The following is a 21381-nucleotide window of genomic DNA, read 5'->3' as shown; positions in this document are numbered from 1 at the left end:
CTGTTTTGGTACTATATAATCCTCTATCTTATTAAATCTTATTCAATCCAATATTCCCATTCTTCATCATGATCATCATCCTCTCTTCTTCCAATTAGTCAACTCTTTTAAGTTAGATTTTCTTCATTAAATCTTTTAAATTACTATTTTTTCTAATTTCTTTGTCATATAGCACTTATCCTTAAACTCATGGCCTAAGAGGCAATCATTAAAAACAATGAATTAATATTTTTATTTATTTATAAGAGAAAATGGGTCAAAAACCAATTCATGGTTAGTTTTAATGAATGGCATTGATGTTTAAAGTGATTGAATATGATTACAATTGTTTTATTTGATTAGATATTAATCAAAATTTTAATTGATTGTAAATTATACCTATAAGGAATAGGTTCGAGTTTAATTATATATTTATCCTTTTAGCCACTCAATGACGTACTTTCGCTTTGTGAATTAATTGCTTTTTAAAGTATTTTAACTCTTGGCAACAAGGGAGAAGTTGAAAATTCCTTTTGGAGGGATTGAAATTTAATTAAAAATTTTGTGATAACCAAAATGTAAATTTCTTCATTGTAAGCTTAAAATTATGTAATTTTTAAAAGATTAAATCATAATTTTATCATTTTAGAAAGACCAAAATGTAATTTTATAATATATTAATTTACCATTTTTAAATTTCAAAGGGATTAAAACATAAAATTTTCAATTGAAGGGGTCAAGACCCTTGCCAACCCCTGTAATGCCGCTCTTGCTCGACAAAGTCACTCTGTGAACTCATTTAAAATCTCAACAAAATCTAAAGATAAAACCCATAATATTTTAAGTGTTAAGGGTCCAACCAAAAATTTGACCGTAGCAGAATATATGTATACAATTATTTTTTTCTTCTTTGCTCAATCATTTCTTTTTTCTTTAAAAATGTTCTCTCTTAGGATGCTGCTGACAAAGCATTTTAAGAAAAATAATATTTATAAATGATAAAAAATTAATTAAATTAAATTATTGACATTAAAAAAGTCTAATAATGTTGAGTGACACGTTATTTATTAAAAAACATATTTAAACTCAATAAAACAATATTTTTAACATAATTTTTAATAATTTAACTGCTTTCTAGTCTCTAAACTCTTCTTATTCTATTTATTTATTTTAAATATTTTTTTAAAAAAATTAAATCTGTTCCTTTATATAAATGGTACTGCCATTTGTATACTGGCCTCAGCAGCATCCAATGAAACACACCACCACCATTAACCCTTTCAAAGCTTTCACTTACCCTTTTTCTCTGCACACCTCCATTTTCTCTTTTGAACCATTTTCCTTCAAAAGGGGTCCCTTTGCTTTTTCATTTCTTTAATTTTGATCCTTTTTTTCCCCTTTGAAATGGCTCTTGAAACTTGGTTGATCAAAGTGAAAAGAACTATATCCAAACATCCAAACCATAAATCCAACGTTGGGATATTATCCTTTGAGATTGCTAGCCTTATGACAAAGCTCCTCCATCTTTGGAACTCACTTTCAGACAAGGCCATAATTCGTCTTCATAACGAATCGATACCCTTCGAAGGTGTCACGAAGCTCGTCTCCAACAACGAGCTTTTCCTTTTGAAGCTAGCGTGTGCCGAACTAGTCGAAAACATCAAGCTGGTAGCCAAGTCCATTTCAAGGCTAAGCAGCCGATGCCAAGACGCCAAGCTTCGGTGTTTCGACCAATGTTTCGATTCATTCACCGATTCAGGTCACGATTTTCATCTCTGGGCCTTGAGTTCCAATGACATGGAAGCTAAAAACAAGAAGATGGCAACGTTGATAGCCATTACAGCAACTTTATATAAAGAAATGGAAGAATTATCCACAATGGAGAACAATTTGAGAAAGTGTAACTGTTTCTCCATGAAAGACCAGCAAAGGCTTTACTGTCAAAGTCAAGAGGTTAAGCATTTGAAACAAAAATCCTTATGGAACACAACATTTGACAACGTTGTTTCCATCCTTGTAAGAGCGGTTTTCAGCATTTTAGCAAGGTTCAAGCTAGTTTTCGGGCTCGGTTTTTTCAAATCAAACTCAAATTTCTTAAAACCCCCTCTGGATACATTAGGTGCTTCAGCTTTAGCCTTACATTATGCAAATCTAATCATTACATTAGAGAAAATGATAAGATCACCACATTTAATAGGCTTGGCTACAAGGGATGAGCTTTATTCAATATTACCAAGCACCATTAGGTCATCATTAAGGGGTAGATTAAAAGGAATATTAGGGTTCATAGCAGATGACCCATTGCTTGCTGTTGAATGGAGATCAGCTATGGGGAAGATATTGAGCTGGTTATCACCATTAGCACATAATATGATCAAATGGCAAAATGAAAGGAGCTTTGAGCATTGGGATTTCAATTTGTTGCCTAAAACAAATGTTCTTCTTTTAGAAACCCTTTTCTTTGCAAATAAAGAGAAAGCTGAAGCTGCCATTACTGAACTATTGGTGGGTTTGAATTATATTTGGAGATTTGAAAGAGAAATGACAGCCAGGACCTTGTTTGAATGCAGCAAAATAGTTTAATAGGGGTTTAATGGTATTGTGTTGTTGTTTTTTGGGGGTTTTGATTTTGATTTTCTGCCAATTTTTGTAATTTTAGACTTGAACCAAGTTTTGTGTAAATTACATGAAATATGTATATAGTCATGTGAAAATATTCCTTTTGTTTTGATTTTGAACAACGGACATATTATCTGCTTTTGTTGTTATTAGAACAAAAATACTGGATCCAGACTCATTAGTTTATAGATTAGTTTAATTATTTCATTAATGAATTCTACAAAATGTTGTTTTGATTAGATGGGGACTAACTTTTAATTTGGTAAAATTGAAATTCGAGTTGAATTTTTTTTAAATTTATTTTAATTAGATAGCTTGATTTGAATTAATCATTTAATTATTAATTTTGTACTCATAATCATTAATGTTATAATAATAATAAAACTAAAATAACTTGTAAAACACCTGGTTTATTCATTGCAAATAGCCCATTTCTCGGAACTCACTTTTATTCAGATTTTAATTTGATTTTAATTTCAAAATTTAATTGAGTTTTTAAAATACTAATATTATATTAATCACATTTTTTCATTGATGAAACTATTAATTTAGGTGCTAAATTGACAGATTTAATCGGATACATAACACATTTAAAGCATGTGCATTAGATTGTAAACACGTGTATTAACTAATAGACAGGTTGAAAATGATGTGTTAAAAAAACCGATTTTAATACAATTTAAGAAAGCTATATTTTTAACACATCAAATCCAAAAGTTCATTAGATGAAGCTAACATCTAAATTGAGCTAACATTTTAACTCTCAAGCTCACCAAAAAAATGATACTAATGAAAACTCAATTAGAATATTCTAGGTCCGAAAATTAATTTAAGATCTAGATCATAGTTTTGAAAATATTAGCTACAATTAACCATTTCGTTTCATAATATAATTTTAACCCTTCAACTTTGCAACTAAATCCACTTTAATAACTATACTTTTTTTTTTACTTTAGTATCTAAATCTAACAACAATATTAAAGTGTCACATACAGTATTCTAATAACTAAACCAATGGTTGAACCGATTAGACTACTGATTCCCGATACAATCGGTTTGATACCAATAATAACTAAATAATTAATTAAAATTTCATAAAAATTTAAAAAACATAAAAAATTTATTAAACCAATTCAACATATTCAACTAATGGTTTTTTTTCTTAGTTTCCAATTTTACCGGTTTTGAGCAACTTTTGATTCAACCGGTTCAACCCTTTGCTTGGACCAGTATACCGATCGGTTCTTGGTCCAACCAGTCAATCCAATCATGTTCCAAGAACACTAGCCACATCATCAAATCATGGACCAAAATGAATCTAATTGCCAAGTTCAAGTACCAAACTGAACAAAAGAAAAATACAGGGACAAAAGTAGACCAAATTGTCTAGTTCAGGGGCCAAAAGTTATAATATCCGTTTTATTTACGTTTTATGTTCCTATGTCCTATCGATAATCCACGAAACTGAAACTGATTGCTAATGACAATTTAGTCGCAATAATGCCTAATAAAGTTGGTCACACGACCACTTTAACGGTGGTTTTGACCTACCAAATCCAAAACCAAAGTAATAAATTCCCCTATTTAAGTGCAGGTCAGCCTACCGTTTTTTCCTATAATTATTCTTTGTTGTTCAAAGGTGAGCTTACCTTATTGAAGCTCAGAAATGGTGCAGTTGGGAGATTTGGTATTTTAGCAACTCTTCTAACCCACTTAGCACTATCAATATATAGGAAAAATATTGCATTCAAAGACAGAACGAAGAACTGACCTTTTGAGCTGTTTTGGGATGGCAGAGATGAAAGCCGAAGGACATGCGAAGAAAAGGGCAATCAGGCTGCCACCCTCGGTCCCGTTCCTATGGGAGGTGAGGCCTGGAATAGCAAAGAAAGATTGGAAACCAGAGGCTTCTACGATTAGTAGGGTGTTACCACCTCCAACTCCGATCAAGTTTATAGCCTCGATTCCTTTTAATTGGGAGGAAAAGCCAGGTACACCGTTACCTAGCTTTCTCCAGCCTGCAGTGGAACCGATGGGTGTGCAACCGTCAGCAACGCTCATGACTCTGCCTCCACCACCAGTGTACTCTCCAGCCTATTTTAATGGCTGCAACAGCAATGATGACCAAGGTGACGATATTGAAGCATTTGGTTTTGAAACAGATGATTCCTTTAGCTCAGCTTCATCGATCTTGGAAAATTGCAGCCTGGCAGCATCAACGGTGGTTTCCACTATTGTTCCAGAGCAGAAAACTTACCAGATAGACAACGATAGTGACCATCCGGAAATACCTTCCTCACCAGCTTCGGAAACTGATAGTACAAGCAGCTATGCAACCGGTGCTTCAAGCCTTGTAGGGGTTTCTTTCTTGGAATGCCTTTTTCCACTGCTTCCACCTAATGCTGGATTCCTTGAAAAGGTCAGGTTCCCTGACGAGGAGCCTCAAACAGCTCAAAACAATTTCGATCGTGAGAGTAATAACACTGTAATCATAAGGAAGCCACCAACACTTGGAGAGTTGATAATGATGAGCAGAAGGAGAAGTTATCAAAGAAAAGCTGCTCAAATAAGAGAGAAGAATATATCTATGGTAATTCTAGCCATTACTTATTGTCTAAAACTCTAAAACAGAACTGTTCTTTCATTATAAAGGAAAAATGGAGCAAAATTTATGCTTTTCTTTTGTCCAAATATCACATAATCACTTTTTGTCAATAGTTTAGAAATAAAGAAGTTGTAATTCTAACTAGCTACTAACTTGCTAAAGATCTGCAAATTGACATTCTACTCTTGCCTGAATGAAACACTATGACAGGAATTTCTGAAGGAAAGAAGAGCTCCGGGATGCTGCATCTTTGGAACTGGCATCAAAATTATTGAAGGATCGCAATTGAAGAAGTTCCAAAAAGGACTGAAGTTCTTCTAGGACTGCTTCACCGTTCATCAAGAAGCTTCAGAAAATTAGGATCTAGATGATTTTACAGGCCTGGAATGTAAAATGTTATAATTAAGCTGCAGTTACTTGAAGAAGTCATCTGTGTCCGACTTAGATATTGTGCATTACCCACATCCTCTTGTTTAGCTATAAGAGGAATATCTACGACAGTAAAATCCTACTAGTGATTGATGCAATTAACTTGAATTTAAGAGATCTGTAGTGTTTTCAACTGCTTTTCGAATTCTTTCCAGAACTACAGGAATATCCTCCTCGGCTAAGGTTGTAAAACAACAACGGAACCATCCCGGTTCAATGCAATGGCAAGCTGAACCAGGAGTTACATTGATCTTACCCACATTTAATAGCTTATCCCACAGCTCAAGTTCTCCTTTCTCACTGTAAGAGGAGATTAATTTGCTCATATCAGCCCAACAATACAAGCCAGCACTACTATCTGCACATCTAATATTTAATCCTTTCAGACCAGCTACAAATAAAGCATGCATATTTTGTAGCCTCCTTTTATTGGTCTTAATGTATTCCTCGATGAATCTCGCATCTGAAAGCATTGAAACTAGTAATCTTTGAGTTGGAGCAGAAACGGAAGAAAACCTAGTTAACTTTCTAGCAGCAGCCAAAACATTCTCATTAAATGAATAGATCACTCCAACCCTAAATCCTGGAAGAGAAAGGTCCTTTGATAGCCCGTAAACTATATGAACCCTGTTTTTATCAAAACCCTCTGAATCAAGAACTTCAGCCATGCTAACAAACTCTTCATTCCCATACATAGACCCTGCAAATATTTCATCCGATATGACATGGATGTTCTTTTCTCGAGCAAAGTCCAAAATAGCATAAAGCATCTCCCGAGAAAGTAGATTGCCAACAGGATTTGCAGGGTTCGAGAGGAGAATTCCCCGAATTTTTGTTCCATGTTTTCTTGTCTGGTTGAATGCTTGATCAAGTGCTGTGATACTTAAGGCGAAGTTGTCAGTGCTGCGACAATGGACGGGTATTAGCTCCACTCCAGTTCGAAATTTCACGTCCCTGTCAAATCTGCAGACGGATTTTCTAATTAATCCAATAGAGCCATTTACCCTTTTGTGTGTGATTTGGGGAGAGTGTTTTTCTGAAAAGAGGGACAAATAGTTACCCAGGATAATAAGGTGTAGGAACTAGAAATGCATTCCCCTGATCTGCCAAGCAGAAGCATAAGGTCTCAATTGCTGGAGTCGCACCAGCAGTTAAAACCATCTGCGATGGTTCAAACGTGACAGCTCCTCCCATAATATGAGACATAAAACCTGCCATAGCCTTCAAAAGTACCAAACAAATGAATAAATAGAAACAACACCAAACAGTCTCAAAAAGCATCCCTATTTGCATTACTGTCTAATTCTTTATAACATAAGATGATCGTTGTTAAATTTAACCATCGAAAGTATAAACTACAAAAGCATAAAGCTTCCATTATAGCTTCACGTCTCTTAATCTCTACTACCACTATGAATGAATGTGCAGAAAAAGGTATGAAAGCTCCACTATAAAAAATCTCAACAGTGAATGCGGTGTGTAAATATAAACGCAAATATTCAGTTTGCTACCATTTATCTGATTCTTAAGCTTCTAAACCAATTAAACTTATTCATTTCCATGCATGCTCTTATATGATTGTATTCACACAAAAAAAAAATCCAAATTTCTATACCACTGAATAGTTTAACCTCACTGTTCCACCTATGCTGATACACACACAAAAATAAATAAAAAATAAAATCTAAGAATATTTCGACTTCTTATTGATAATGTATATTTTCTCCTACAGACTAACAACAAATATCACAGTATCACAAATCAAATCCATTCTCATTCAGGTGATTATTCAGAAAGAAGATTAAAAGATAGGATTTCATAATAATTCTGCATGGCAAAACTTATGCATTATAATTTACTTGTAAAGTAATATTAACAGAGGTTCCAACATAAGATTAAAATAGAAGAAGTATACAAACTTATAGAAGTTCAATGCAAAAGCACTTCCATAAGCTTATTAAACATCCAATAAAAGCAATAAAAATGTTAAAGAATAGGAGAGATTTGAATTTACTAGCTTGAGTTCCATTGTTCCATCAAAAGGTTGGTAAGTGGCAATCCCGTTAATATTCAATTCACCATTATCTCTTCCGGTAATCGAGTGGCCCAGGTTCTCCGACATCCATTTCTCAATCAAATCAAAACACAACTGGAGAAATTTTTTAATAAAAATTAACGGCTAGGATTAAGAAACGACAATCCAATGAAACCATGTTTAAAAAGCAATGCTTACCCTATTCTCTGACAAACCGAGCTGGATAACTCCATCCGGGTTACTTAATCTATCGTACGGATCCTCCGAGGCCTTATCCAACCCGATATAATACGGCGATTCGTTCGGCTTGGCAATGGAAATTGCTCGGGAAGATATACGAACCTGTCCGATCGAGCGAGAGAACAAATTGGAGCGGGAAGAGGTTCTCGTCATCTCCGCCAGCTTCGGTGACGAGGTGGTGGGAGAAGGAGGATTGGACTGAGGTTTGGGGGAACGATGTCGTTTGAGGTAGAGTTGGAGGAAGTAGAATAAAGCGCATGGAATAAGAGAGCCGAAGATTAGGCCTCCTCTGCCTTGGACAACGCTTTGGAGAGGTACGATGAGGCGCATGGCGGCGGCGGCGGCGGCTCTAACTGGCTTTCTGGTTTGAACGACGAGCGGGGCAGGGTCATGACCCAGCGGGAAGGACAAGTGTGTCTTTGGACATATGATATTTTGAGAAGATATGAAAGGGTGAAAGAAGATTTGCGCCGAGTTGGTGGTTAAAATTGTTAAGGTGATACGAGTTTACAATTATGTCCTTATCTACAGCTCCATTACCGCTTTTTTCTGTCTTATTAAAAGTGAGTTCTAGTTTTTCAATATAAAAAATTATAATATAATTTTTGGCCCCTCAACTTGACAACTAGATTCATTTTAGTACTTATATTTTTTTTGTTTGACTTTAGTCCTTGAATTTGTCAATTAAATCTATCTTTGTTTATAAATTTAAATTCTGTCAAAATTTAATGATGTGATCCGATTACTGAAAATCAAATATATATTGAATTTGATTCGATTTTAAAAGCTAACTAATTAAATTCAAATTTATCCAAGAAAAACTTTAAATAATCTCAAACTCCACCATCCAAACTCAAATTAATCTTATATCTAAATCAACAGACCAAAAACTAACTTAATTCGTAAAATTAAGTGGCACATTCCAACATAATATCTAATTAATACATAAATATAATAGGCATAATATTAAATTTAGCCCTCAATGTTTACATCTTTTATCAATTTGGTTATTTTTAGTTAAATTTAGCCAATAATCTTTTAAAAAGAATCAGACACTTTTTTTAATGAAAATATTGACTAAAACATTAATTTCTAACAACACTAACGTAGCAACCCGCATGACAATTCATGCGTACTTTATGTTGACATGTCACTATTTACCTCATATGTCACGTTATAAATTATAAAATTGTTTAAAAACAGGAAAATTATAAAAAAAATCATTAAAAAATAAAAAAATAGCATGAAATACACATGGGTTACCAAAAGTGTAACAGCCCAATTTTAATGGTGTCAAAAATACAATTTCAAAACCCTTTATATAAACCGAGTCTGTAAATATTAAATTAAAATATTCAAGTTAGTATAAAATAGTATTAAAGCTTAGTCCTTCAATTTTACCTATTATTTGCTTAATTAGGGTACAGGGATGAAATTGTAAAGTTCTTATCTTTATGGATTTGTAAATTGCTAATGATTCAATAATTAGACCATTTTGTCTCATAGTGGAGGATGATGTATCATCCATTAACTTTGATTGAGTATGATTAAGTTTTGATTAATTAAGGTTTAATTACTTAATTTTGATTAATTAAATTTTAAATTAAGTATATAAAGGTATTGTCATCTCTTTCTTTCTTCCTCTACTGAACTAGCATAGAGAAAACCTAAGAAACCATTTTGAAGCTTCAAAACTTTCGTTCCTCAATTGTTAAGGTATTTCAAGTTATTTTCTTGTAATTTTATGTTTTTGAAGTTATGGGAGCTTGAGTTAGTTTGTCCATATACCGATTTGTAAAATTGTTAATTTTTTTAAAAGTTGTCGTTCTTAATTTATCGAAAAAGTTGATGTTAAATTTCTAGATTTTAAACTTAGATGTGAAAAGGATAAGATTATAATGTTTAATTGTTAATTTTTGTATATAAAGATTAAAGTAAATAAATTGTAAAATTGGTAACACATAAAAAGTATATTATGAAATTGAAAGAAATTAAATTAGCTAAAATTTTAATAAATGAAAAATATATAAAATTATTAAATATTAAATTAAAAATAATATAAATATTTTAAAAAATTGAAAAGAAATATGAATAGATGTAAAATAATATAAATAAAAATACATATTAATATCATATTTAAAGCATAGTGGAATTCAACCCAAACAGATGAGCAACTCTAAATCCATAAATGCAACTATAAAACAATGTTAATGAAAACTTCGGCATTTCATTTCATTCGAAGCAAATAAATAAAGAAAAAAATATATATCGTTGACTTTAAAAATCATATCTTTGAACATCATGCTTCGTCCCCACCCCTAAAGAACAAGTCGAAGAACCATCGGCCATCTCGTGAATCGCATCTGTAGAAACGTAGTGTTGCACCACCAACACCGATGAATGCAACGCAAAGTTCGACGATACTAAAGTATCGCCGATTGACCCTAATTCCGGGCAACTTCCCCAGTCCGACAGTCCTTCAGTCACCGGAGATATTTCCCCTTGTCGTCTTCCTATTATGTACAAATCAAAAAAGTCTTCACCCAATGATCTGATAGCTGCTATTATTTCTTCTCCATTGTGAACAACCATTTCTGTATAATTTATACCGATATTTCTCATCAACTTGTCTTTGAAATCTTCTATATGTTCATCGTCGATCCGTCGTTCACGGTTGACACTAACGTCATGGCTTAAATCCATTGCTTGTTCACCCGCGACAAACCTAGCCACCGTTAAACAAACATCAGGGTGACTAGCCATCCTCCATGCGTAAGCCAATGCCTCTCGGTCGTCAGGTCCACCGATAAATAACATCGCGATTTGTCGAGCAAAGTTACCGGGGAATTTCTCTTGTGAGTCGAACATTTTCGACCCCATGCCACGGTCGACTATCATCGCCACCGAACATGGCGCATTCGTCAACACGTTCATGTTAACATTAGCGAAATTCGAGTTCCCATTCCCCATCCTACCATCACCTTTCACTTCCTTATGGAACGGTAATATTATAAGGTTAACACTTTTATCCTCAGCTAAGCTACATATATCAACATGCATGGTAGCGTAAGGCGATATAACCGACATCGTTTGGACCGCCACCGCGTTGTTGGTTTTCTCCAAATTCTCGAACGCACGGATGATATTAGCCGTTTCGTTTTTCGACTGGTTATTATACCGACCTTCGTCATGGTTCTTATCGTCGTGCACGATGAGCATCGTGGTTGTGGATCGTTTCGATAGTTCAATTAGATGGATAGCGAAGACGGAGAGTGATGAATCATTGGTGCCATTAGAAAGGTGAAGGACACTAATGGTTCCCATTACATTACGCATGGAATGGACACAAGCAAGGATACGTATCTCCGTGTCTGGTTCCGATCCTTTGATGCTCCGATTCATGTGTCTCGTGATTTTCTTCGTCGACTTGTTGGCTAATGCGATTATGGGTTCTATTAAACATGACATTACCAGTAGCGTAAGAACCATCAATGGAAATGACTGGTTGTTTAGAGCCTGGTAAGAAAGATGAAGTCACAAATGTAAATATTTGTTTTTGTTCAATAAGGTTAAATTACGGTTGTGATCCCTCTACTACACTTACATTATGGATTTAGTCCTTATACTTTCATTTAAAAATTTAGGTTTAATTGTTAGCATGGTTAAAATTTTTCTACTAAATTTGTTGACAGGACACTCACTTAATAGTCATGTAATAAAATATAGTGTTGCCATAGACTTGAATTTAAGAGTAAGGTATAGAAAATAGAGGGACTAAATTCTCATAATAGAAGTAGGGTATTAAATTTCAAAAATATGAATAATGTAAGAACTTAAAGTATATTTTAATATTTTAGCATAATTTTATTCCTCTAATTTTATAACGTCATTAGTTAATCCAAATAGTTAAATATTTCTAAATATTTTATTAAAATATTAATATCAATTTTACTTAGAAACACCCTTTCTAACTCATAATACGATATAGATTTTTTTTTTTTTGTTAGGAGGAGTGGTTTGAAGAAAAATTCAGGCTTTTTTTTATAGTCACAAATGCTCTCATCTATTTTATGATCTGAATCTAATTGTATTTAAGTTGAGATGATATTCAAATAAAGCCCTCACAATCAAGCCTAACTCTGGGGGCTGTTTAAGAGTCCAGCCGCCCAAGGCCCAAGATTGAAATAGGCCCCCAAAAAATATTTTTTCAGCTTTTAATGTTAAAAAAATTTTCAGACTAAAAAAATTAATTAAATACCTAGGGTTTTCAATTTTTACCATATATGCTTTATCTCCTATTGCCCCAATAGAGGTGCTCATGGGCCTGGCCGGGCCCAAAAAAAATTTTGGCCCGCGTTCTAGGCCCGTGCCCAAGCCTGGCCCGAAATATGGGCCTGAAATTTTATCCAGTCTCGGCCCGAGAAAAAATTCCTAAGCCCGAGCTCAACCCGGCCCATTTTTTTAATAAACATCAAAAATTTGTTTTAAAAATAAAAAACAAAAAAATTATTTTAAAAATATTTTAAAATTAAAAAAATAAATATTTATTATATTCGGGCCAGGCCGTGCCGGGCTCGGGCCAAAAAAGTGGTGCCCGAGGCCTGGCCTGTTTTCTAAGCATGCCTCATTTTTTTGCCCAAACCCATATTTCAGGCCAATATTTTTACCCGAACCCTCCAATATTTCGGGCGAGCCATCGGGCCGGGCCAGGCCGCCCGACCCATGAGCACCTCTAGGCCCCAACAATTTTTCAGCTTTTATTGTATTACATTTTATAATTTTTTAAAAAAGGGGTCAATTTATTATTTCGCTTAGGACCCCAAAAATGTCAGGGCATGCTCCCAACAATAATATCTCCAAAAAAATTTGATTTTAGTTAAAATACTTATAACAAGGTTCAAACCATGAAAACTTTTTAGTAGGGATGAGCAAAATTCGATTCAACTCGAAAAAATCGAAAAAAAATCGATTTTAAATTATTCGAATCGAGTTAATTGAGTCAACTCGAATTTTTTTCAAATTTTAAGTTGGAATAAAGTTGAGTTTTCGAATTCGAATAAACTGAATGTTAAACTACCCCACCCTTACCCAAAACCCCCTCCCTTTCTCTTCAACTTTTTTTTTTTTACTTTCCCTTCCTTTTACTCTCAAAAATCAAAATCTTCCAAGAATCTTTTATTTCTCCCCCTTTACCCCAAAAATCAAAATCCTCTTATTCTTTTTTTATTAGTTGTTTTTATTTGTTCACTTCAATCTTTCTTAGTATGATTATTTTTTAAAAACTTTAAAGAAAAATATTTTTTTAAAATTACATAAAAATAAAAAACACCAAAACTATTTTTTAATTTAACTCGAACAAATATATTCGATTCGATTCTAATTCCATTTCACTCAACTTGATTAGAGAAAATTTCAAATCGAGTTAGCATGATAAAATAGGATTCGTAAACTCAATTATCTTGAAACTTTTTCATTCGATTCGATCGAACGCTCACCCCTACCCCTTACCAATCCAAAAACTATTGCCGATGAAAAAGAAGAGAGTACCTTTATGTTTCGGCCCGTATTGAGGACGATGAGAGCCAACACACCTTTAGTATTCATAAGCAAACCCAGAACGAGACCGTCCATTGTCGACATCTTGTAATGCAATGAAATAAAGAACACGCTAGCAACCTTTGCAACCCAAGACATGACAATAACAATCAATACCATCTCCCATGGTGTATTTTCAAACATATACCTCAAGTCAGACCGTAATCCACAGATCAAAAAGAACAAAGGCATCAATAATCCGGTGACGACATCCTGAAGCCTCTCTAAAATCTTGGTTCTAACAGAGTCATCGTGTGGCAAAATAGCTCCAAACATGAAAGCACCCACAATAGAATGTGAACCACAAGCATCGGTTGCCAACCCACAGAGCAAAATCCCGGCCATAATGAACCAAACATGGGTGTCACTAATGATTTCGCCTCTCGAGGTACGATCGATTAGCCAAGCGACGGTGGGACGGAGAGCGAATATAGATATGAGGATGAAAATGCCGGTAGAGAGTACAGCGTTGTATTTTTGGCCGTTGAAGATTGATATTGCCATTATAAGGAGGAACCATGTGAATATATCGCTGATAATGGCGGAACACATAGCTATTTTACCGATGTTTGTACGGAGGAGCTTGAGATCGGCGAGGATTTTTGTTAGGTCCGGGAAGTTGGTTGCTGTTAACGCGATGGCCCAAAACATTGAACCCCTACTGTCGAAATGGTCGGATTTTGTTACGGCTATAAAATATAAGCCGAAACCGAAAAGCAGTGGGAAAATAATCCCGGCGGCGGCGATACTTACTACCTGAGATCCGGCATGCATGATAAGTGTAAATTCCATCTCTAACCCAACCAAAAACATGTAATATGTCAACGCCAAGTTGGCAAATGTCTCTAACACCAATATTGTTTTGTGAGGGAAGATGTACTTTCTCGAGAATGAGGTCCTGGACAGCATCGTGGGGCCTAACAACACCCCACACTGCATGGAAACCACCATAATTAGTACATTCATACATAGATGCAATCATGCATAATTATGTATAAACTGACAGGAGGAAAGCGAGACATTTGCCGTTTTATAAATTATAAAGAAACTAAAAAGAGAAAATTTTCTATTTTAGGGATGACCTACCAGCCCCAGGCTATGCCCTGTATACTAACATATGATTTCATAAAAATTGAAGGGATCACGAAGAGAATTTTCCATTTTCTTAGAGGGTAAATGCCCCTGTCTTGGCCCTTGTATAGGGAATCGGAATTCAGAGGGGTAAACAGGGTTATATAGAGAAATTTTCATTTGGAAGGGTCCGTCTTCACCCCTATATAGAGAGCCAAATCCAGAGGGGTAGACACTAGACAGGGCCTCAAATGGAAAATTTACCTTTTGATCCCCTAATACATGATAAAATTCAAAATTAATTTAGCAAAATTACACTTTAACCCGCTTCAAATGAAAAGATTTCTATATAACATTTTACTAACTTATGATTTCATAAAAGTTGAATGAATTAGGTAGATAATTTTCCATTTGGGAGGTTGGTCTTCGCCCCCATATCCAGAGACAAATCCAGAGGGGACGGGCACTTCAAATGAAAAAATTAAATTTTAGTCCTCTTATATATAATAGAATTAAAAATTAATATACAGAAAAATCATAATTTTAAACCCTTCAAAAATGAGAAGATTTCAATTTAATTCTTTTAACAAGGGTGAAAATCTTAAATCTAATGTAAAATAAAATTGCACTTTAACCCAAAAAAATTATAATTCAATTTCAACCGGATTTGATATATTATACTTACGAGGATGTGAGCCACGATCGGAGGCTGACGTAAGTATTTGAGGATGAGCAAGAGAATCCGATCAACAAAAAGGACGACGAAAAGCTGGGTTAACAAGAAAGGAAGGGAAGTATTCAAAGAGCTATGATCTCGCCATAAAGGATCATGGCCGTTCTTTTTTATGTAATAACATGCTTCGATGAGATTATCTGTTTTCTTTATGATGTAGTGATCGTCGGAGGCGTTCATGTTGTTGACGCCGGCGACGATGCAAAAATAAAAATTTAGCAGCCAACGAGCTGCCCTAGAAAAAAAAAATTTCGAAGAGAAATTAAAAAAGATGTTAATATAATTAATTGACGGTTTGCCGTTATATTTGGTATTTGCTAGCTGTTTTTACATTGTGATTTTTTTGGTTTGGTTTACGTGTACAACAGCTATTTCATTTTCATTTTTGCTAATCACGAATTTGTATTCCCCGGGTAAATTACACAATTAGTCACTAAATTATGGGTATGTTTTCATTTTGATCATTTAACTATTAAAATGTTTTTATTTAATTTATTGGCTGTTAAAATCAATGCTATATGGCTTTTTCTGTTCATATTGCCTGCACCAATCAAAAACTCACATTCTCCTTGTCTTCTATAGTTAATTTATTTTTATGAAACAGATTTTGACGTTACAAATCTGCGAATCAATATTCAAAGAGTTTTTTTCTTTGATCTCCAACTTTGACCTTCAAATTAATTTGGATCTAAGGTATGTTCTTTTACTCATCAATGGATATTGATCCACCGTATTGATTTGTCGAATCGTCGCTTGGAGTTCGTTGGTGGAATTTTTTTTTTAAATAAACTTAACAACCTAGACTTAAAATAATTTTTTTGAATAGTTCAATGACCAAATTGTAACATTTTTTAGTTAAGTGACCAAAACGATAACTTACCCATAGTTAGTGGCTAATGTTGTAGTTTACCCTATATATAAATATTTTTGTTTGGGTTATAAGCTCGTATATTTTTAAAATTTAAAATTTAGTCCTTGTACTTTAATTTTCAGAAATTTAGTCCTTCTACTTTTTGATTTCAAAATTCAAGTTCAACTGCTAACAATATTATTTTTAGGGTTATACCACATTTAAATCAAATTAAAAGTTTGGGGTACTAAAATGATATTTTTTAATGAATAACAATGACATTGGTTTTACTTTAATTACGTGGAAAATCAAAATTTAAAAAAATTCATATCAACTCGCCATTTGTGATTTTAATGGAAGTGGTCAAAATGATTGAATTATGTAACTTAAGTGTCTAAATTGTAAATTTTTTGAGTGCCTAAAATAAAAAAATTATAATTGAGTGACTATCTGTAATTTAACCTTAATAATTTGATTTTTAAGTAGGTGTTTTTAGAAAATAGTTTTTCTTTAAGTTTGAGAATTGGAAAAACTAAAATAAATATTTTTTATAAAAAATTAAAATACATAATTATCATTATATTTTTATTTTATTTTAATGAATTAGGATTTTGTGTTTTCATCAATTAACTTGATGTCAAACTCAATCGATGAATTAATATATAGTATAAATAAGTACCAAATTTAGATATTTAAAAATATTATGTTTAATTTTGTAAATAGGATGCGAAATTGATCTGGGTAGTTTGATGAAACATCTCATTGGTTTTCACTGATATTTATTTATGGGTATCAATCATCCTCCATCGAAGGAAGTGATTTCACCCCAAGTACAAGTATAACATCGACGAATGAGTTCGGACCAATTATTGGCCCAAAAGTTGACATCTAAATGGGTCTCGCTAAGCCTAAAATCGCCACCACCACCACAAGGCCCAATATTAATACATGAAAGTATTTTTTTAGTAGAGATTTTGACGTGAAAATTCGCGTGACAGTAGAAAATTATTTTTTTAAAAATAAAGTACATGTGGATTGCTGTGTAGATTGTTATATTTGAGATTTTAATGCTTTAGTCGATATTTTTATTTAAAAATAAAATTTTACTTTTTTAAGATTAATGATTAAATTCAATTCTTTTTAAAGATTGAGAGTCGAATTAAACTAGAATAAAAACTAAATTTACATAAAGATATAAATTGGGGTAAATTTTATAGCATACATACATGTTTAAAAGGGAGGCCTGCACATTTCAAGTATTTGACTTTCATTATTATTATTTTAATTTAAAGGAAAAAAGAAATTTGTGTTGTGGCAGTACCACATTGGAGATATAGACATGTTGGGTTGTAATATTAATATTTCACCAAGTGCACTTGGCATTGGAAAATTCGATGGGCATATAGTATATTGATTTTAGTTCACTTTCAATCATCACCAACAACATAGTATTAACTTTTATTTTTTCTTAAAATTATAATACTCGATTGAGTTTTAACTCGACTGATATGGGTATTATTGTTAACGTAAAAGAACATGAGTTCAAGTGTGCTGAAGCGCATTATTCTCTTATTTATGGATTAGAGAGAAACTATAGGTAATTCTAAAGTATTAAATCAAAAAGATCCGATCTAGTCAAAATCTATAATGAAATTATTCAAATAAATTTTAAAAATATACGGTATTTGTTTATTTTGAATTAATGCAATTCACGTAAGGGTTAATTAATTATAGAGTAAACAAAAACAGAGATGGATACAGCGTTATCACTTTTTAATTATTCTTTTCCTTACATTAAGCCACCGACGACACCTTTCAATTTTTCCAGCAAATTAAAGAAGAAAAGAACAATCAGCTTTAATTATGAACTAGAATGAAAGTCATACAAAGTTCAAAAAATCAATATTCAAAATATAATCAAATAAAATATATACATTCAGAGGCTAAGTCGAAACTTTTTGGGGACGAAAATAAATTGTATATTTTTATGATAATAAGAATATAATTTTACTATTTTAATAGATTTCATCTTTATATTTTTAAAAGATTAAATTAAATTATTATTATTTTTGGATGAAAATATAATTTTATCATTATTAATCTAAAATTTTATAAATTATAAATCAACGTAAATAAAAAAAAAATCATTTTAAAAGGACCAAGGCCCCTACCATACCAGTATCCTTAGCAAGCCACTAATGTCTAATCTTAAATTAAAATTAAAATAAAATAATAATAAAGCGATAAAGCGATAAAGCGAAGCTAGTTAGCACTAATAATAATTTTCTTTAAGACCCCACCCCACCACGAATAAATAAATAAAATCTTAAACTCAGGGGCTAAATTAATATTGCTTTTGAAAAAATATGAAAATTTTAAATTTTTTGTTAAAAGTTTTGGAAAATAATTTGTTTTAAAATTTAAATCTTTATTATTATAATTAAAAGCGTTTTTAAAAGATAAAATGTTTATTCAAAACATAATATTATAAATACAAATTATCAGCAATAATTTTGAATTGGTCAAATAAAAAATGTTATTTTATTGTTTTTAACTAATAAAAGTTTGTGAATTTTTACCCAATAAAATGCTGTCCTTTATTTGTTATTTTTAATATCACCCTTAAAAACTTTTATCTTATAATTTTTAAAATACAACTTTAAAAGGTTATTTTAGAAAACTTGTAAAGGGTTTTTTATCTAAATAATATAAAATAATTAAATAAATGCTGAAATGAGATAAAAGTAGTAATATTTACGAATCTAGGTAAGAGTTATAGTAAAAAATTGGTGCCACCTGACTAATTGATAGCACCCATCTCCCTAACCACCGATCACAACAGCTTTTAAAAAAATATGCATAGATTTAATTACCATAGATTAACCTATTGCTGCTATTCTTTCATCACCAAAAAGGAAAAATAATGGTTTTGGTCTAACGTTGTTAATTATTCCAATTTTATAAACAAATAAAAGAACCTATCCGGGTACACACAAGCACTTTACATAACTGAAAACTACGTTTTCTTTAGGTTAAATGAATGTTTAGGTCTCTATATTATATTTTAATTTAAGATTTGGTCTTTAACTTCAATTCGAAGTAATTTAATCATTCTATGCTTATAATGTAATTAGTCAATTCAAATATATAACATAATCAAATACTAATATGATTGGTTTTTCTTCAAAACAACCTTCAAACTCATCACGTCAACGTAAAAAAAAAAAATTAAAAATCTATGTTATAAAATTAGAATAATTAACAGTTTTACCTATTTCCACTACCAAATTATACTAAAGCGTTAAATTTTAAATTCAAACATAATGGAAAGACCAAAATCATTATTTTTCCTTTTACAGTGATGACAGAATAGCAGCAAGGGGTTAATCTATGGCGATTAAATCAGTACAATACTGATGCTGCCGATTGACTAGGTGGCACCCATAAAAAATTATTATTTTTAAAGTTGATGTGACCGGTGTCTGGGAGAGGGGTGCCACTGATTGGTCAGGCGATACTGATTTTTCACTGTAGCTCCTACATAGATTCGTAAATATTAATGCCTTAATCTCATTTCAATATTTATTTAATTATTTTATATTACTTGAGTAAAAAATTCTTTTTAAAAGTTAAAAGAGTTCATTTATGCGAGTTTATCCAAAATTCACAACTTTATTTATAAAAGCGGTTTAGTTATGATTTTTTAGTCACCTAATTATAAAAAAATTATAAAATAGTCCTCCACCTATTTAATTTCGTTCTTTTTATCTCCTAAATATACTTAATTTTGGATATTTTCATTTTTACATAACATCTAGTGAACATTTTCAACTCGGTTTTGCACTAGTTAAAATTTTAAAATATGATACTATAATTTATGCAAAACAAATTTCTTGGGCCATAAAACTTCTAAGGAAAAAATTCTGATTTTGGGAACTTCGTCCCCCGTCCATATGCCGGCTCATGTCTCACTTTTGTCGGTAGATCAAATTTCAATGCCAATTTTTCGTTTTTGTATTAAGGTATCAAATTAAAAAAAAAGTTATTTTTATTTTTATTTTAAATTTGCGTTATTTTTTTAAATTACCTCAAAACGGATGAAAGAGTTTATGATTTTATTATAACTACTTCATTTATTTCGAGGTAATTTTACAAACAATGAAAATTTAAATATTAAAAGAAACAAAAATTCAATAAATAATTAAAATAACTTTTATATAAAACTAGAGGATCAAAATCAATTATCCAACTATCTATGTTCTTCACACGTCCAAAATACATGTTTATATATTTTTATTTTAAGGTATAATTCTTTTTAAAAGTTGATTATAACATACTTTTTGTAATATGATTATTAAATAATGATTATTTCAAAATATGATATCAATAAAAATTTTAATGGTCTTCAACATTATACTTTATTTTTACAATTTAAAAATAAAAAATCAAATTCTTGAAAAAAATTAGAGTTAATTTGATAAATGAACTTTGATTTGGTACAATTATACACATGAAGCTTTAATTTTGATTCAATCATACATATTTTAAAAATAAATACATCAATTTATTTTATGTTAGATAAATATAATTATTTGTGTACATAATAAATAAACCTAAGATGATGCTATACAATAATTGTGTTAATAATTTTTGAAAATTGATCAAATTAAAATTTTATGTATAAATCTACACAAAATTAAGATTTATATATAAAATTACACGTTAAACTAAAATTTATATATAATTTTGAGATTTATTGATAAAATAAAACAAATCGTGTAGTAAACTATTGAACCTAACAGGTGTCTATTTTATTAGAGCCACTGCTTGTCACGTGGCGTAGCTTGCGTCATTAGTCAACGTTTTTGATCCATTGACTTTTCTGCTAAAAATTATTCTAAATCAGTGCCGAAAATATATATAAGGATGGTTATCACATTGTAAATTTTAAATATTGAGTTCTAATATTTATTATTTATAGTTTTATATGTGAGTTTCGAAGTCTGTGTGAATCTAATTTAATTAATTTAAAAAGCATGAATTAAACAAAACTCCACTCATCTTGAGTCTGCTACCCTAGCACGTTTCTGTCTGCCGCCTTTGGCATGATTTTTTAGGTTTTTCGTAGATTGCTTTTGTTCTTTTTTCTTGAAATCGGCTTGAATACAATTTTGCTCAGACGATAGGGAGGACGGGAGAGTTTTTCTGAACATCAATTCCTGCAA

At 31.9% G+C, this 21381-nt stretch overlaps 4 protein-coding genes across 4 annotated transcripts; 2 read left to right on the top strand and 2 right to left on the bottom strand.

Moving 5' to 3' along the window:
* The first annotated feature begins 1235 nt into the window (after positions 1-1235).
* Positions 1236-2717, top strand: LOC105765600 (protein PSK SIMULATOR 1). Its single transcript, XM_012584791.2, has one exon. It carries the CDS (start codon positions 1384-1386, stop codon positions 2560-2562), a length of 1179 nt encoding a protein of 392 aa, XP_012440245.1. The 5' UTR covers positions 1236-1383; the 3' UTR covers positions 2563-2717.
* Positions 2718-4160: 1443 nt separating this feature from the next.
* On the top strand, positions 4161-5765 carry LOC105765601 (uncharacterized). Its single transcript, XM_012584792.2, has 2 exons — positions 4161-5188; positions 5414-5765. Exons 1-2 carry the CDS (start codon positions 4388-4390, stop codon positions 5522-5524), a joined length of 912 nt encoding a protein of 303 aa, XP_012440246.1. The 5' UTR covers positions 4161-4387; the 3' UTR covers positions 5525-5765.
* LOC105765599 (probable aminotransferase ACS12) lies at positions 5222-8375 on the bottom strand. The gene is made up of 4 exons (XM_012584790.2): positions 7866-8375; positions 7647-7781; positions 6693-6853; positions 5222-6595 (listed from the first exon to the last, which is right to left on the bottom strand). Exons 1-4 carry the CDS (start codon positions 8235-8237, stop codon positions 5731-5733), a joined length of 1533 nt encoding a protein of 510 aa, XP_012440244.1. The 5' UTR covers positions 8238-8375; the 3' UTR covers positions 5222-5730.
* Positions 8376-10114: 1739 nt separating this feature from the next.
* LOC105765598 (cation/H(+) antiporter 23, chloroplastic) lies at positions 10115-15557 on the bottom strand. Its single transcript, XM_012584788.2, has 3 exons — positions 15259-15557; positions 13455-14435; positions 10115-11423 (listed from the first exon to the last, which is right to left on the bottom strand). The coding sequence occupies exons 1-3, from the start codon at positions 15484-15486 to the stop codon at positions 10185-10187; spliced, it is 2448 nt and encodes an 815-aa protein (XP_012440242.1). The 5' UTR covers positions 15487-15557; the 3' UTR covers positions 10115-10184.
* Positions 15558-21381: the final 5824 nt, after the last annotated feature.

Source organism: Gossypium raimondii, chromosome 12 (genome assembly GCF_025698545.1).
Source record: "Gossypium raimondii isolate GPD5lz chromosome 12, ASM2569854v1, whole genome shotgun sequence".
In the NCBI taxonomy this organism is placed as follows: domain Eukaryota; kingdom Viridiplantae; phylum Streptophyta; class Magnoliopsida; order Malvales; family Malvaceae; genus Gossypium; species Gossypium raimondii.
The sequence above is the reverse complement of the archived record's forward strand: the minus strand, read 5'-3'. Positions and strand labels throughout refer to the sequence as shown.

Coding starts and splice junctions, on each gene's coding strand:
- LOC105765601 (XM_012584792.2), top strand. CDS start 4,388: ATGGCAGAGATGAAAGCCGAAGGACATGCGAAGAAAAGGGCAATCAGG. Junction 5,189..5,413: donor GAGAGAAGAATATATCTATG/GTAATTCTAGCC, acceptor ACACTATGACAG/GAATTTCTGAAGGAAAGAAG.
- LOC105765600 (XM_012584791.2), top strand. CDS start 1,384: ATGGCTCTTGAAACTTGGTTGATCAAAGTGAAAAGAACTATATCCAAA.
- LOC105765599 (XM_012584790.2), bottom strand. CDS start 8,237: ATGCGCCTCATCGTACCTCTCCAAAGCGTTGTCCAAGGCAGAGGAGGC. Junction 7,782..7,865: donor TCGGTTTGTCAGAGAATAGG/GTAAGCATTGCT, acceptor AAATTTCTCCAG/TTGTGTTTTGATTTGATTGA. Junction 6,596..6,692: donor CCTACACCTTATTATCCTGG/GTAACTATTTGT, acceptor ATCCGTCTGCAG/ATTTGACAGGGACGTGAAAT.
- LOC105765598 (XM_012584788.2), bottom strand. CDS start 15,486: ATGAACGCCTCCGACGATCACTACATCATAAAGAAAACAGATAATCTC. Junction 14,436..15,258: donor CGATCGTGGCTCACATCCTC/GTAAGTATAATA, acceptor GTTTCCATGCAG/TGTGGGGTGTTGTTAGGCCC. Junction 11,424..13,454: donor ATACGGGCCGAAACATAAAG/GTACTCTCTTCT, acceptor CTTTCTTACCAG/GCTCTAAACAACCAGTCATT.